The sequence below is a fragment of the Artemia franciscana genome, chromosome 12 (genome assembly GCF_032884065.1).
Source record: "Artemia franciscana chromosome 12, ASM3288406v1, whole genome shotgun sequence".
Taxonomy (NCBI): Eukaryota; Metazoa; Arthropoda; class Branchiopoda; order Anostraca; family Artemiidae; genus Artemia; species Artemia franciscana.
This window is the reverse complement of record NC_088874.1, coordinates 41233583-41252288: the sequence shown is the minus strand read 5'-3', so window position 1 is coordinate 41252288 and position 18706 is coordinate 41233583. Positions and strand designations below refer to the sequence as shown.

General features: G+C 34.9%; 1 protein-coding gene across 6 annotated transcripts in view; it reads left to right on the top strand.

Annotated features, from left to right (window-relative positions):
- The window catches only part of LOC136034136 (troponin T, skeletal muscle-like), an 82169-nt gene that overhangs the window by 34974 nt on the left and 28489 nt on the right, over positions 1-18706 (top strand). For 4 of the 6 annotated variants that reach the window (XR_010619120.1, XM_065715306.1, XM_065715307.1 and 1 more), the window contains 2 exons: positions 3617-3731; positions 7407-7472. Coding sequence is in view for 5 of the 6 variants with exons in the window: in XM_065715306.1 (XP_065571378.1) it covers positions 3617-3731; positions 7407-7472 (181 nt within the window). In the remaining variant the exon portion in view is untranslated. The remainder of the gene's footprint in view (positions 1-3616; positions 3732-7406; positions 7473-18706) is intronic. The other 2 variants (XM_065715308.1, XM_065715310.1) reach the window with 1 other exon arrangement.

Below are 18706 nucleotides of genomic sequence, written 5' to 3'. Positions count from 1 at the left end.
AAGTTAAGTGATTAGTTTTCATTATTTATTTTCACAGTTCAGTGTTACAACGCCAATTAATATCTGGTTCTTCCCCAAAAACTTCATAATTTTGAATTAACTAAAAAGACCTTTGATAATTGCAGTTTTTAGGTATGAATAGACCTAAAATGGATCCATGCAGGGGCGTCACTTTTAGAGTGAGGTGGCTTTGCTATTGTTCACCCAGTCGGTTACTGTAATTTTTTGTTTGTTTATGAGGATAAATAGGCTGAGGGAAAAATATGACGTAAAATCAATCAAAGGAGATCAGTCTCTGTCGGTATTAAACTAAACATAAAGTAATTTTAATAGCAATATAACCCAAATCGGTCAGTAAAATTGACCATCCAGTCCGTAAAATAAATTACACCCTTCCCCCAAAATACTTTTGCTTATCATTTCTCTAGGCCCAGAGGGAGAAACAGTGTTACTTTTATGATATACCCCTGACTTAGTATTCTTCTGATATGTTTCTCTGACGCTCAGTCCTAATGAAATTAAACAAAAAAAAAAGTTTTTTTAAATGAAAGTAAGGAGCGACATTAAAACTTAAAACGAACAGAAATTGCTCCATAGATGAAAGGGGCTTTTCCTCCTCAACGTCCCGCTCTTTACGCTAAAGTTTGAATGTTTCTCTTAACTCTACATTTGAAAACAGTTAAAAACTTTAGCGTAAAGAGCGGGGCGTTGAGGAGGAAAAGCCCCTTTCATATACGGAGTAATTTCTGAAAATAAAAAATAGTAAAATTCCATTTACTATTGAGCCGGGTCGCTCCTTACTACAGTTCGTTGCCACGAACTGTTTGATATACCTAAGTATGATAAAAATTTAATAGTTTAGAACAAATTTGGCCTCTATATTTGCACATTAATGAGGGGGAGGGTAAAACATAGTGGATCTGCATCCCTAATGTGTCAGGTGCAATTATTCTGCATATTCTGTATTAAGAGTTGCTTCCTATTTTGCACTGTCCAATTTCTTTGTCCTCACACTCCGTTATCGTGTAAATATATAGTCCAAATTCAATATTTTCCATAGATAAGATAAAATTTATTGCAGAAAGTCTGGGGTCCATAGCAGCACTTAATACAGTCTGCAAACAAAGGTTAGGAATAAAATATAACTTTAGATAATAAAAATAAAAAAAAACGGAAAAAGAACAACAAAAAGACAAAAAAAAAAAAACACCAAGGTTCAACATTTTAACCAACAAACACCAATCATAATAACATTCAAATACTAAAAACCGTAACAAGCTATCCCCTTACACATGATTCCCTATCTTTACGAAGAAACTTACATAACTATTTAAAAGCACATACGTTCCTTTCAGCCATCCACTCAATTAACCAGCATTCACTCCCAAACACTCGTCTAAAACATTCATTCCACAACTGAGGCAGCTCTTCGCACTCGGATACAAAATGAAATAAATTCTCATTTATAAATCCACACACAGGGCAAAAGTAGGGGCTAGCCGCCAGCCTAAGCTTTCCAAAAAATATCTTTCTCCCACCTAAACCCAAACTATCCCCTCTTACCAATAAAAAATTCTTCAAATCATCTTTATTCAACCAAAATTTAAAATAAACGTCCTCCCCCCAACACTCTTTAGCTTGGGAGTAAAACCTAAAAGACATAGATTGGTCCTTATGAGCTCGCCACTCTTGGATTTCTTTGTCACTTAGGGTTCAGCGAACTTCCTTCCGTACTGACACGCTTTCACCAATTGGGCCTTTCCTTCATTCCACATCTCCGAAAAGCCACATTTGGAAACGAATCATGTCTACCGTCCTTCAAGCTCACCAAATAAGCTGACTTAAGAAGCCGAGCTCTAGGTAGCCTAATTATTTTCTCCCAGAATGTTACCATTCTAACCAATTTAACACTCCTTAAAGTGATAAGCCCCAAATCTACTTGTGATAAATCCTTCAATATATTGTCACTTTATTTTGTCTTGTCTCACCCTAAGCTGAAAGAAATTAACGAAAAAAAAACGAGAAATTTGTGTTTCAGTATTCGTTCTTTAAGAATTGGGACCAAAAGCAAAACTTTTTTTGAAACAAACAAATGTACCCCCCCCAAATCGAAAGTTGCTCCCGTTGAAATTTCTTCCATTGAGAATTTTTCTCGCGGAAAATTTCCCCATGAAGGATTTCTCCCGTGGAAAATCAGTCCCATGAAAAATTCGCCAGACAATTCCAATCCCGCTGAAAATTTCCCCCGGAAAATTCCCCAGGAGCATGTCCGCATGTAAAATTAAATCGCCAAAGAGAAAGCAAGCCAAATAAAAAGAATTTGACATAGGAATTCTGGCGACTTTCCCCGTTTATTTTCAAGCTTATCCTTATAACTTCACCTCCAAGAATCTTCCCTCCCTACTGAACATTTTGATCGCAGAAAATCTCCCCACCCCTTTGCAGAAATCCCTCCACCCGAAAAATGTCTTTATACCTCCCAATAAAAATGCTATATGTAGACAATGGACAAGTTTAATAAATTACAGCCCTTTCTCCGAGGATTGGTGGTGGATCCACATCCACAAAGGTATGATTAGTGGACTTTTAACTATACTAAGCAATAAAGCTACGTCAAAATTTTGATCGGACGACTTGGAAGAAATAGGGGCATGGGAGGAAAGACGGTTGCTCTCCAATCTATTTGGTCATTTAATGAGGCACTAGACTGCTTAATTTTCGTTTGAATGAGCCCCTACCGATCTTCTAGAACCATTGGTTTGCTCTGCCCACCCCTGAGAAAAAAGCAATGCATCAGAAATATTTTTTCTGGCCAAGAAGAACAACAAAATTCTAAATTTTTGCAGACGGGAGCTTGAAACCTCTACAGTAGGGCTCTCTGATACCCCGAATTCGATGGTTTGATTTTCATTAAAAATTTTTGACTTTTTTCCAAGAGGGGTTCCCTATTTGAAAATGAGGTATATTTTCTCAGGTTCTTAGCTTTTGATGAGTAAAGTCACAACTTTCTGAATTTTATATATTCAGTTATCAGAATTTTTATATTCTGTTTTATCAAATTTCCGTTTTTTAGAGTTTCGGCTACTATTGGGCTGATTGGCTCCTTACTTACAGTTCGTTACCAAGACCAGTTTGATTGCAATGAACTGAGATTAAAGTAAACTCACCAGCTAAATAATGTTTTTACATCAAAGTTTTTGTGCTAATGAACTCTGAGTAAATGGCTACGATTTGTACCAGTAATACACATTTTGCAAATGGAGATACACATGGGAGAGGGCTTCAGCCCCTTAGGCGTCTTCGACACAGAAGGTAAAAGTAATCGATACTCACTTCCCCCAGCCTATTAATAAAAGGTTAATTATATATTTGTTTTACAATCACCAATTAGTTTATAAGAAAATAGTAAGGGCAGGTCACCTGGGACTCCCTAAAATTGCAGGCTCTGTGGAAATAGACATGATCTTGTCCCAAATTTTCAGGCCTGTTATGAAGGCAAACTTTCTCTAATATCATTCTTGCTTCGTGCCTTTGGGAATTCTTGCCTTTGGGAATATTAATTAGTCCTTGTTTATGCTTCTTATTAAGTAAACATTTCTCTCATTTTCTTTTGTAGTTTGTATACGATTCAGAGAAGCCAAATCTGCACAATCAACTTCTCGGGGAAATTCAGAGGGGTGTGAAACTGAAAAGAGCCGAATGTCATGACAGATCTAGACCACAACTTCAAGGTAAAGTTTATAAACATCTTATATTTATGTCGTCTATGCATCAAAGGGTTTTTCACTCTCAACCACGTGGTGTACATTTCGAAGTGCCACTTGTTTGGCGACGCCAGATACATTTTGGCAAAGCCGTTTTTTTCCGTCACGTAGGGTATATACCACCCAACGTTTTGAACATTTCCACACGTGTCCCACGTGCCAAGGCTAGTAAGCGACTTTGTGTACAAGAATTTTGAAAATAGACAACCCTTTGGTATGGATGTGTACGATTAAAGATTAAAGGATAGTTCTATATTTTTTAATTTCTTAAACAATTAACCCAGGTTTAAAAATAAACCTTAGCGTCGACTATTTATGAGGTCTTAAAGCAGATCCCTATCTTTAAGATCCCTTTGTGTCACTGTTCTTATACATCATTATAAAATTAGCAATTGGAATTATGTATTGTCTATGCTTAGCACACGGACTTGTATCCAAACCTTCTCTTTGATATTGCATTAAATAAAAAAAACTAGTTTTTTTAACTGAAAGTAAGGAGCGATATTAAAACTTAAAACGAAGAGAAATTTCTCCGTATATGAAATGGGTTGTCCCCTCCGCAGTCCCACGCTCTTTACGCTAAAGTTTGACTCTTTGCCACAATTCTACTTTTTAAAACAACTAAAAACTTTAGCGTAAAGAGCGTGGGACTGCGGAGGGGACAACCCATTTCATATACGGAGTAATTTCTGTTCGTTTTAAGTTTTAATGTCGCTCCTTACTTTCAGTTAAAAAAACTAGTTTTTTTTATTTAATTTCTGAACGTTTTTGAATTAATGCATGTTTGATTTTGGCTCTCCGCACATAAATTATTGAAATGAAATTAGTATATTAATTTTTTTTTGGCTAAATGGCTTTCTCTTAGTTTTGATCAGACGATTTTGAGAAATAACTGGTGGGGAAGGAGGCCTAGCTGCCCTCCAATTTTTCGGTTACTTAAAAAGGCTACTAGAACTTTTAATATTCAACGAACGTTTTTATTACTAAAAAATATACGTAACTTAAGAATTAACTTACGTAACAAACTTTTATATTCTTATATTTTTATTATGTGTACGAGGGGGTTTGTACCCTCGTTAATACCTCGCTCTTTACACTAAATCGTAAGTTTTGTTCCAATTCTTAAAAATGACCCCTGAATCAAATAGGCCGTAGAATAAATAGTTGAAATCACTAAAAATATTTTAGCATAAAGATTGAGGTATTTATCTCCTCCTAAATACCTCGCTCTTTATGCTAAAGTATTTTTAGAACCCTTCATATGCGTAATAATCTCTGTTTGTTTTAAATTTCAACGCTATTCCTTACTTTCATTTGAAAAAACGTTTTCATGTTTATTTTTTCATTGTTTTTTTTTATAGCAATGCTAGAAAATCCTGCGCCCTTTTCATTGAATTTTTTCCCCCATGGCATATTTGTCCAAGGAAAGATCCTCCCACATAGCCCCCTCCCTCAACCCTACCCAAAACCAAAAAAAAATCCCCTGAAAACGTCTGTACACTTCCCAATAACCATTATTATATGTAAACACTGGTTGAAGTTTGTAACTTGCAACCCCTCCCCAAGGGACTGTGGGGGAGTAAGTCATCCCCAAAAACATAGCTATTAAGATTTTCGACTATGCCAAACAAAATGGCTATCTCAAAATTTTGATCCGTTGACTTTGGGAAAAAAATGAGCGTGGGAGGGGGCCTAGATGCCCTCCAATTTTATTGGTCACTTAAAAAGGGCACTAGAAATTTTCATTTCCGTTAGAATGAGCCCTCTTGCGACATTCTAGGACCACTTGGTCGATACGATGACCCCTGGGGAAAAAAACAAAAAAAAAACAAAAAAAAAAAACAAATAAACACGCACCCGTGATTTGTCTTCTGGCAAAAAATGCATAATTCCACATTTTTGTAGATAGGAGCTTGAAACTTCTACAGTAGGGTTCTCTGATACGCTGAATCTGATGTTGTCATTTTCGTTAAGATCCTACGACTTTTAGGGGGTGTTTCCCCCTATTTTCCTAAATAAGGCAAATTTTCTCAGGCTCGTAACTTTTGATGGCTAAGACTAAACTTGATGAAACTTATATATTTAAAATCAGCATTAAAATGCGATTCTTTTGATGTAGCTATTTATATCAAAATTCAATTTTTTAGAGTTTTGGTTACTATTGAGCAGGATCGCTCCTTACTACAGTTCGTTACCACGAACTGTTTGATTACATACTGTTCTTTATAAACACAGGATCAACAGTCTTTTGAGAAAACTAGGAGGTGATACCTCTTGGCAGCAAACCTGGTGTGAAGTTCGTATTGCTATAATATTGGTAATACAAATTTGTTAAACCGCAAATAGGGTCGTCATAATGTAATACATTTTAGTCTACAAATTGCAGCTTATCCTTGTATTTCTATAATCCCAGTAGCCACAAAAGGCAAAATGCTAGGTATGTTAATTTTTGCTTTACAATATAGGAGGCTTCCAAACTTCTGTTTATCTTCTTCTTATTCGTTTCTGTTTTATTCTGGTGTTTAAATTATCTTATTTATATTCATATTATTTATTTTCGTTTATATTCTTATTAATTTTCTATATAACATTTCTCGTTTATTCTGTTTATATTTTCTTCTTATTCAATCTATTGTGTACAGCCTAAATTTTCTTTCAGACCTACTTTCTAAGAAAAATTATTATCAAAACAGCTTGTTTTGTTTCTGTATATGACCTTGGCTAGTTCCTGACAATCCCATGATCAATAGTCTTTGACTCAATAAAGCAAGATAAAGCAGGCCAACAATTTTGAAAATATGGCCCTCTTACGTAAATGACCGATGCCATAACTTGTCTAGTCCTGTTATATACTCTAACCACTGGTGAGAATAAAGTTTTTTTTTTACGTTGATCTATCCCTTTGAAACCACTTGAGCTAAATCTGGTGTCCTGAAACCATGTAGGCTCAAGTCTTTTTGATGTGGGTGAACAAAACAGGCTGAAAGAAGCCAGATCTGAGCTGCACAGGAGTTAGGTACTATTTTTTGCACATGGATCATTGTACAAGATAATAGAGTTACTGAAGCTTAGGATGATTTGTAGTCATAGTATTTAAAATCATGTTGTGTATTAATAAGACAATGCCCTAAATTTTGGGTTCTTCATGATCCTTCTCCACAAAAGTATGCCCAGTTAAGTTTTTAATGGTGGGAGGGGAGTCCAAAATCTTTTTAAGTAATTCCGAACTTGGATAAGAGTTTTCGTTGATAGAAAACTATTGAATTTCTCCAAGAGATTAGACACACCAGTTAATATTTTAGTCTCTTCAAGAGGGATAGTGAAGTCCATTACCCTTCTAAGGGCGCTCTTGCTCCATGCTTCATATCATTTATAATGAGTGAAATAGTTAAGATAAGGGCAGGAAGGATTGATGAATGTGCTCTTTAGAAGGAGGATTTAAGGGTCATTAGCTTGCTAATGAGCATAGAAATTCATGTCTCTAAGACCTACTCAATATAATAAATTATTGTTTTAGGTTCTATATGAATATCAATACACTTTTTACTGCAGTGTTCAGACATTTTATACCTTATTTTCCATTGCTTTATCATTTTTCCACACTATTACCCCTTCTAACCTTTACTTATACCCTTTATATAGGACTAAGAAAAATACTACGACAAAACAGTCAGCCTTCATTGGATGGGTCAGTTACTCCTGAACCAGGTAAGAAACTGTAGCCAGAATAAAACCAATTCAGATTCAATCTTGACGCCACCTAAGTGGGTAACATTGGGTCTAAAATATTCAGTAAAATTACAAATTTTTATTTCATGGCTCTTTCAATCGTCCTTGTTGCTATTTATATATTCATCCTCTAAAAAAAAAACAAAAAACAATGAAATAAACATAGCCACTACTAGAAGGCTAAATGACCTGTGCACAACGACAAAAGACTATTTATAACGGCCGGAGCTATAGACCATTATAAGTGAGATGAGGCGAAAAGAAAAATTCGATATAGATACTGATTTTTCATATCCTACAATAGACACTCACTTTTGTAAGAAATGTCTCACTCAAGTGACATATTAGAATAGAACCTTATAAATACTTTCAAAAGCAAGACCTTTCGGATTCATTTAATGTGATTAGCCAGAAAAATTCGATGTCTTTTATAAAACATCGCCATCTTATCGTTGAAATAAATTTTTTTTAAATTTTCGTGAAACAAAATATCTTTTTAAATATCTTGTAGAAACAAAAGACGTTTTTAATGTTCTTATAGAATTAAAAACTCAGCCTCGATGGATTTTAACGCGTTTTCAACGGATCAAATTCTAACCATTGTTGACATCTATAAGATATTGTAAATATATAAATGTCCTGCAATTTCTAAAAAAATATTGTTGCCACGTCAACTATGACTTTCTTATTACCAAATCTCTTAATTCCTTAACTACCATCCTAAGTCTAAAATCCCATATAATAATTTTAGTAAACTAAAAGAAAACATTTTAAACCCAAATACCTGTAGCTTTTTATTGGGTAAATCATTATATTTGTAGGGCAACCACATTCTGAACATGAATGTAACTATTTTGGACTTGACTAATATTGATTTAGCGGCTGCACTGGTAAAAATGACGCAAGCGAATTTCGGCTTCTGGTATTTACTGCATATTAGTCTGGTTTGGGGAAAGTTACTTCAGGATATGTAAATCTGCTATCCATTCTTTTTTTGACTCTAGTTTTATTTAAGTAAAACATTACTTAATTAAATTTAAGTTTAACTAATCAAATTTTAATTAGATATTGCGGACATTATTATCCAAGCATTAATTATTTACCCTAATAAACACTTAGATAGATCTATCAAATTCACTTACACCTCCATTTTAGGAAAAATCACTCAGTGATAATTTGTTGCGCCCCTTGAATTATGATTCCCTAGGCCAGGGCCTATGATCCAGATTTGAATGAATGATTCAGTGGTTGATTCATCTCGAGCTATGAAACAAAAATTCAAAAGCTACACAGGATTTCCAGTTCAAAAATTTGTTCCCCAGTTGGCTCAAAAATTGAATTAGAATTTTACTAATTTAATGTTTTAGGGTTCTTTCAAATTACACAGTAGAACTTTACCACAAGCGTAACTTAGACTTTACGTAACGTTATGTAATCCTACGAAAATAACTTTTTAGACAACCCTGCCTTTCCACTTACACTTAGAATGAAAATATCTTAAAAATGATTAAAAATGTTGAATAAGACCGTGAAAAAGCTTTAATACAAAAAAAAATAAAAAGAATATGAATATAAACCGGGAGCCCTTATAAACGAAAAAAAGAAAAGAAAAACAGGAAAAAATTTACTACATTATAATTTGTTTAGATGTGAGTTTTTCTTTCCTTTGATTTTTTTTGTATTGTGTCTGTTGTGTTTTTCTTCATACGTTAGTCTAGGCTAGTTTCTTTCCGTTGGTAGAGGCTTCCGGATGTGAAGCCGAATTGATCGCCTTCTATTATTATTCTCGTATTAAAAGGTTGTTTTATTTTAAACTGTAACTAAGAATTTTGTGCTTTTTAATACATTTTTCATTGCAATCGTAATGTTCTGGGTAAGTTTTGTTCATAATGTAGGAGTGCCGAGTACACTCGAGTGCACTCTATCTCAACATAGAAATTCGCGTTATGTAAGATTAAATAAAAAAACAAGTTTTTTTAACTGAAAGTAAGGAACGACATTAAAACTTAAAACGAACAGAAATTACCCCGTATATGAAAGGGGCTGCTCTCAACTCTACTTTTTAAAACAGTAAAAACTTTAGCGTAAAGAGCAGGGCGTTGAAGAAGGAGCAGCCCCTTTCATATACGGGGTAATTTCTGTTCGTTTTAAGTTTTAATGTCGCTCCTTACTTTCAGTTAAAAAAAACTTGTTTTTTTTATTTAATTTCTGAACGTTTTTTAGTTAATCCATGTTTTGATTTCGGCTCTCCGCAGATGAATAATTAAAGAGAAATTTGCATATTTATTTATTTGGCTAAATGGCTTTCCCGTAGTTTTGATCGAATGATTTTGCGAAAAAAGGAGGGGAAGGAGGCCCAGTTGCTCTCCAATTTTTTGGGTACTTAAAAAGGCAACTAGAACTTTTGGTTTTTACGAACGTTTTCATTAGTAAAAGATATACGTAAATTACGAATTAGCTTACGTAACAAACTTCTATGTTCGTATGTTTTTGTTACGTATGTGAGAAGGTTCGCCCACTCGTCAATACCTCGTCAATAACTCTTTGCATTAAAGATTAAATTTTGTCCCCTGAATCACAAAGGCCGTAGAATAAATAGTTGAAATTACTAAAAATCCTTTAGCGTAAAGAGTGAGGTATTAGGAGGAGGTGAACCCCTTACATGCATAATATTTTCTGTTCGCTTTAAGTTTTAATGCTACTCCATACTTCCAGTTGAAACAAACTTTTTCATATTTATTTTCTCATTGTTTTTTTTTTGAAATAATGCTAGAAAATGCCGCACCCCCCTTTATGGGAATCTTCCTCCCCCATGACAAATTCCTCCATGGAAAATTTCCCCCACATAGCCCCCTCTTCTGAACCCCCCTCCCAACCAAATATCCCCCTGAAAACGTCTCTACATTTCCCAATAACCATTAATATATGCAAACATTGGTCAAAATTTGCAACTTGCAGCCCCTCCCACGGGGACTGTGGGGGAGTAAGTCGTCCCCAAAGACATAGTTATAAGGTTTTTCGATTATGCTGAATAAAATGACTATCTCACAATTTTGATCCGAGTACTTTGGAAAAAATGAGCGTGGGAGGGGGCCTAGGTGCCCTCTGATTTTTTGGTCACTTAAAAAGGGCACTAGAACTTTTCATTTCCGTTCGAATGAGCCCTCTCGCAAAATTCTAGGACCACTGGGTCGATACGATCACCCCTGGGAAAAATAAAAAAAACAAACAAACCAACAAATAAACACGCATCCGTGATGTGTCTTCTGGCAAAAAATACGAAATTCCACATTTTTGTAGATAGGATCTTGGAACTTGTACAATAGGGTTCTCCGATACGCTGAATCTGATGGTGTGATTTTCATCAAGATTCTATGACTTTTAGGGGTGTTTCACCCTATTTTCTAAAATAGGGAAGATTTTCTCAGGCTCGTAATTTTTGACGGGTAAGACTAAACTTGATGAAACTTATATATTTAAAATAAGCATAAAAATGCAATTCTTTTGTTGTAACTATTGGTATCAAAATTCTGTTTTTTAGAGCTTTGGTTACTATTGAGCCGGGTCGCTCCTTACTACATTTCGTTACCACAAACTGTTTGATTATGTTGGATTATGGAAAAGTTGATATAGCAGGAACAAAATAAAATTCTGTGTGGGGCTTTGATTAAGACACTTTTAGAATAAATTAAAAAAATTTCATAGAAAGCCTTTCACGCTTAATCAGAACTTGTCAGTAGTGATGCATAGATGGGTTTGGATTGCACGCCTGAGGCTCTAAAGATTACATCCTAAACCTCATTGCATATACCCTAAATTTCATTCGAATATTACAGACGGGACACCTCACTAGCATATTCCTGTCAGAACATGATTAACATATCTTCAACCCTCACTGAATAAGAAGAATGACCAGTTTGTATATCCTGGTTGTGCTGTTTAAGAGGACGGGTGCAAAAAATTTCAAATACAGGTTCTATTTTGCAGAATGCTGAACATACTTTATAATACGAACCTAATTTAATGAATCAAAAAGTGACAAATCTGTTACCCCTTTAAGGGGCCCCAAATGCCCCTTCCCAGATTTTGGCCCCCTTTTCTTAACTTAGAATTGTTTTTTACAACTTTGATTTTTTTGATTTTTTTTACTTCGAAATTTTTTCAACTTTTTTGGGAATTAGTTTGGAAACTGAACCAACCGGAAAACGCACCGATGTAAAGTTGGATGCTGTATTTGAATTTTCTTTATTCGCTGGCAATATCTCACTACTCTTTGCCCTGTGGTAAAAACAAATGACTTTAAAATCCTTGTGCTCCAAATTTCCAAGACATTGCCACCGTTGACAAAAATGGACCGCAAGGATGGTTTCTTGAAACTGATGGTGAAAAACCTCTGGAACCTCATGACTCCGTAAAGGATTTAGTTTTTCCAAGCATGAACAGACCGGTGACTATGCTCTCTTTCATTCTACGTAATATTTCTTTGGTTGAGAAATGGGGTATGCACTGGATACCTTCAAACCAAAACTTATTGCTGACTTTGATCCGAAACAGAATACTATTTTTCATCATTTGTTTTTCGATGGATGGTAGCCAACGGTTTCTGGGTCATAAAGATTCATAGAGCCCCCCTGTTGTTACTACATTACGCCAATATACATTTTTTATGTAAATATGTAGTATTGTACGAGTCATTGTTTCAATAAGAATATTTCATTAGATGATTTTATTATGTTTCCAATATTTAATATTGCCACCCCCGTAGTGTGCCATGGCTCGTCATCGACAGTAGTTGGTCTATTATATGCTTTAGATAAATATTGATTCCGCACAGGAGCGATGAACATTAACCTTTCCAAAAAAGTAAAGAGCATAACATATTCCAAAAAAGCAAAGATGAAACATTTGAAGAAAGTGTGTGCACTTGAGTAAGTTATCGTTGCGTTGAATGCCAACAAAGACAAACATTTGAGCTGAGAAAAAAGTAGTAGCGGTAACACTATTTAAGAAGTATGCGTGTATTGTCATGACAGTGAAAGATTAAGTTTCTTTGGAATATCGAAAAATTCACCATTACTGATGTTGGATATGTGAGAATTATATTTCCAGAGATGATAACACTCAAAGTGAATGTAAGCATAAAAATAATTGTCGATGATGAGGGGCAACTTCTTTCTAGTGCTTGTGGTAACACGTTACCCAGTGAGAAACCCTGTCACCAGCTTTTGGGTATTAGCATTCAACGGAAGGTCAAAAGAAAACAGGCACACTCCTCTACAAATATCATAAACTGTTTCTTTCCTACGTTCTGGAGCTTCTACATGTGTAAAAAAAAAATGTGGTAACAGATAGTGAAATTGCAGGCAAAATAAAAAGGCATTGGCAGATAACATCAAAATGGAAATAAAGATGAATTAATGAAAAACAAAGAGACTGTGAACGTTATTAGTACCATTGATTCTATACCAACAGATACAGTCAACAAACCCGATTATACTAATCTCAAAACGTATTTTGAGCCTGTAGGTGACACCACAGTAAAAATTGTGTATGACTTGAAGTAGATTAATGATTATTGTACTGGTTATGAACTAAGAGATGAGAATAGCTATACTATAAAAAGAGAACATGACGAAATATTTTATGGAACAGGTTCAAAATTTAGTTTTAACGGTCGCTTTTCATTCAAAAACTTTGAATGAAAATGGTATAGTTGTGGGCCTCAAGCCATGGCTAATTGTAGAAAAAGCCAAGACAGATAGTCCAATTGAGTGAGAAGCAAACTTGGCATTAATTTTCCCTTATTAGGATTGTATAAAAAGGGGGTTCATTCATTGGTTAATAGATATGTCTATCTATTATCTGTCCATGCATCATTGCTAGGGCAGTTGAAACAAGGTAGATAGTCATAGAGCTAATTTAGTGATAGAATCTTTAGTTTTCCAAGCGTCTGTCACGCCTGCCAAGAGTATCAGGCAGGTATAAAATTGACAGAAGACCATTAGATTGCCTGGAACGAGAGGTAAACAAGGGACGGTTACCTGTGGTCTTAGGCAAATCTAACCAACAAAATAGAATTCAAACATGAGACCTTTGTTTAATGATTTTGATAATGTATAATATTGTATTTAACAATGTATCAATTAAAATTTTCTTTTGCATTTTGGTGTTATGATGGGTATTTTTAGCAGGCTCATATTAGAATTGGACATGATATGGTGATATTGAGGTTGATATAGACAATTTGAAATGATGTCTACGTAAATTTGACAGGTTATTAGGAAATGATTATGTCAAATTAATATCTTGAAACTGGATAATTGAACAATAGGTTGTTAAATTGGTAAAAAAATGAAAGGTTGTAAACTTAAATAAAGGATTTGTCTTGTAATTGGTTTGTTTTGAAGAAATGTTTAATATCACATGCTAGAAACAAGCTTGAATCAAGATACCCTGATTCAAGATACTACTATACCCTGAGAAACCTTCACTGATTTTGTAATTTGAGTTTTTTTAACATGTTCATATTAGACTTAGAATGATGCTGGTAATGAGCATGACATAGACAATTTGAAATTATTTGTGAAGAGAAAATAATTCACTGAAGTATTTTTGTTGAAATAACTGCACTTAAGGTAGTACATATTTGCATGAAAATTCATGTTGGAGTAATTTAGTACTCCACAAACTTTTATCATGCTCAAGCATATCATAATTCACTTTCCAATTATAGCAATTGGAGGGCTCTATGGACCTTTATGACTACAAAACCATTGGCTACCATTCATCACAAAAAAAACATAGTGAACAAAAATATTCTGTCTCGGACCTAGGTCGGCAATAAGTTTTTGTTTTGAAGGTGTCCAGTGCATACCCCTATCTTCTATCAAAAAATATTCTATGGATTCAAAGAGGCCTTAGTCACTGGTCTGTTCGTTTACGGAAAAACAAAATTCTTTACCGAGTCATGAAGTTTCAAAGGTATTTCATCATCAATTAAAAAAAAATCCTTGCGGTCTATTTTTTCTCAACGGTGGCAATATCGGGGAAACTTGGGGCACAAGGATTGTAAAACCATTTGTAGTTACTACACAGCAAAGATTAGTGAAAAATTGCGGGTGATAAAGGGAATTCAAATCCAGAAAAACTGCATCCGACTATTCACCGTTGTCTTTTCCTGTCGTGTCAGTTTCCAAACTAAGTCCAACCCCAAGAAAGCTGAAAAAACTTCTAAGTAAAAAAATACAAAATTTTGAAAGTAAAAAAAACAGTTCTAACTTAAAAAGTGGGGGGGGGGTAAATAGTTCTGTGGGAGGCATTTGGGGGCTTTGAGGTGGGAAAGGGATAACCATAAGTTCCCTCTAAAAAAATGCCTTAGCAATTTATTCATTGGGAACATAAGTTCACCGGTCTACTTTACCCAAGCACTTGTTATAAGAAAAAAGGGGTAGCCGATTTGTCACTTTTTGGCTCATTAAAATTCGGTTCTTATTATAAAATGTGCTTAGATTACCGTTTAATGAAACGTGCATTTCAAAATTCTTTGCACCTGTCATCCTAAGTAGCACGAACATAAGTAGCACAATATACAAACTGGTCATTCCTCTTATTCAGTCAAGGTTGGATAAATTTTAGTCATGTTTTGTCAGGAATATGTTAATGAGAAATCTCGTCTGTTATATGCTAATGAGATTTAGGGTAAATGCAATGAGGTTTAGGCTATGATACTTAGAGCCTCAGGTTTGCAATCCGGACCCACCTATGCACCATTACTACTGTCTATCTTTATTCCATATTTTTAGTTGTTGAATAGACTGCTATATGACGATGATTATGGTGGTTTCATTGGTTTTTACGTTGATGCCGTTTCAATCTTTTTATTTCCGTGTGAAACTTTATGCTTAAACAAAGGCAACTTAACCACTCAGAATAGAAAATTACGCACGTAGTGTGAAAGCCGCTTTGTATTTGTTTCAGACAGAAAACATAGCGCTTATTTTTAAATAGATAGTAGCAACTTTGATATGGGAAATAGACCAAATACTGGAATATTGACCCCAGTTCCTCTATATTTTGCAAGATACAAGTATTGAATTCACGTTACAGCTTTTTATATAGCTTTAAATTAGGTTACGTGATTTAAGCTCGTTTTTGGGGTAACAATTTTGGAAATCAAGCTTAAAATTACATGAAATCACAAATGTGAGCCACGTGCAAATTTGTGTAGCTTTAATTTCACATACGATAAAAAATGTGAAGTAACGTAGGTATTCCAATTTCCATGTCGCCCAATAACTGAGGGTGCGTTATGACCTAAGAATGTAAAGCAAAAGCAGCAAGGTGAAATTGCCCTGCGAATTTCAAGAGGTAGGTTAGGTTACCTAACCTAACCTAACCTAACCCAACGAAATTGGCGCGTTTTCACGCCAATTTTTCATCTTTTCTTTTTTCAAAGGTTCAAACGTCATTAATTTCCAAAACTAACAAATGTATTTCTATACCGCTCACACTTAAAAACAAGCAAATTTAACAGCTTCACCACATAAAAAAAATTTAGAGCAATTAAAGATTGACAGATAGCATCTGCTTAGCCGTTTTGTGGGGTGCTTTTCCGTCATAAGGGCATATCATCCACAGTCAACGCTGAAAAATGGACATTTTTTTATTCTAAAAGTACTAGCAAATAGCTGCAAAGTCTTGTAATTGTAGAGTATTAGTCTATCTCAGAATTTTGCAAGCAAAATTCTTAACTCTTCCTACCTCTAAGAAGATACTCTTTTGATTAAATATTTAAGAATAATGCCAGTGTTACATTTTCAATGCTGAGGTGCAAAAGGCTTTTATTGACTTAAAAAAGAGATAAGAAAAAAAAATGCCAGGAAGACGAATGTATTTATCAGCTGTGACTCTAAACAGAAGCAAACCTAATATTACCAACAACAGTTTTTTCACTTTACAGGCATGACAAATAAAACTTTATTTTCAAAATAATTCTGCAAGAAGAGGATAGTACTCTTTTCTGAACAAGCTAAAAATTGCAAGAAGGAAGGGGGGGGGGGTAAGGGGCATGAGCCACCATTGGAAAAGAATATCATACCTTGGGCTTGTTCTTGCTAAGCCAAAAGATTTTTGTACCGTTCTTAACATCACCCCAAATAATATGCGCAACTAGAAAACGATTTTTGTACAGACTCGTAAGTATGCTATAACTCAAATTATTAGGGAGCCGAACGTTATGGACTATATTTTATCGCATAAGATAGAGTTTGGCTGACGAAATAAAACTCAACTCCTGTCAGAATATAGCCTAAGTATGTTTTAGCTGACCTCTTAATAATCGATCTCTCATTGTATGGTGTAGAGTTCGGCTACCAAAATGAAGTTCGACTCCTGTTAGAATATAGGCTAAAATACTTTTTAGCTGACCTTTTAATAATCGATCTCTCATCGTATAGGGTAGAGTTCGGCTGTCGAAATGAAACTCTACTCCTTTCAGAACATAGCCTTAAGCGTTTTTTTTTAGCTAACTTCTTAATAATCGATCCTTCAATGTATGGTGTAGAGTTCGTTTTATGGTGTGGACTTCGGCTGACAAAATGAGACTCAACTCCAGGTATAACGTAGATTCAAATATTTTCTAATTGGCTTCTTAATGATGGATTTTTCTTTTAAATAGCTTTCAGCTTTTAATTATACAAAATTACATTGCTTTGAGCTTTGAATTTTTGAATATTTTACAATAAATCTGGTCCAGTACCAACTGTAACAGAAAACCCCCAAATATTATGGAAATAATAAAATGTAAATATTGCTTCCAAAACGCAAATACTATCGGATAATGAATAAACTAAAGAGTGATTTCGATGCTGCTTAGCTTCTCAGAGAGGCTTATTTATTTTATTCCAAGTATAATTCTTAATCTTAGGAGAGGGGGGGGGGATTAAAAATGAAATAAAATGCAGTAAACTTTCAGAGTTTAGAAGGAAGGGTATGAGTCACAATCGGACAAAAATTTCATAGCATCTTTTGAACTGTTTTGGTTCAACCAAACGATTTTTTATTACATTTTCTGACAAATTCCAGGATATTCTGCTGATTATTTGCATTAAAATTGTCCCCCCCCAAAACTCCCGTCGCAATTAATTGCTACGCATATGCTTGGCTATCAAAAACTTTTTTTATTGTATAAAGAAGGACCTGAGCTTAACCTAGTTGTCGCAACATCATGTAGGCTAACATAAAACTAAACTTTAAAACTTAAGTTGATAATTTTCTAGCTTTTGTATAGAAAAAACTTTTATCGTCATACTTTCCATACAAAGTATGATTTCTATACGTCATACTTTCCTATGGCGGAGTATTGATGGTGTAAAGATTATTATCCTCATACAAAGCATGACTTTTATATGTCATCAAACTGTTCGTGGTAACGAACTGTAATAAGGAGCGACCCGGCTCTATGTCATCAAACTGTTCGTGGTAACGAACTGTAATAAGGAGCGACCCGGCTCAATAGTAACCAAAACTCTAAAAAATGGAATTTTGATACCAATAGCTATATCAAAAGAATCGCATTTCAATGCTGATTTTAAATATATAAGTTTCATCAAGTTTAGTCTTACCCATCAAAAGTTACGAGCCTGGGAAAATTTGCCTTATTTTAGAAAATAGGGGGAAACACCCCTAAAAGTCATAGAATCTTAACGAAAATCACACCATTAGATTCAGCGTATCAGAAAACCCTACTGTAGAAGTTTCGAGCTCCTATCTACAAAAATGTGGAATTTTGCATTTTTTGCCAGAAGGCAGATCACGGATGCGTGTTTATTTGTTTTTTTGTTTTTTTTTTGTTTTTCCCCAGGGGTGATCGTATCGACCCAGTTGTCCTAGAATGTTGCAAGAGGGCTCATTCTAACGGAAATGAAAAGTTCTAGTGCCCTTTTTAAGTGACCAAAAAAATTGGAGGGCACCTAGGCCCCCTCCCACGCTAATTATTTTCCCAAAGTCAACGGATCAAAATTCTGAGATAGCCATTTTATTCAACGTAGTCGAAAAACCTTATAATTATGTCTTTGGGGATGATTTACTCCCCCACGGTCCCTGTGGGAGGGGCTACAAGTTACAAACTTTGACCAGTGCTTTATACAAGCTTGTGAATCTTGTGAAGCTTGTGAATCTGTTTCCCTCTTCCCTCTCCATTTGTGACCCCTTTG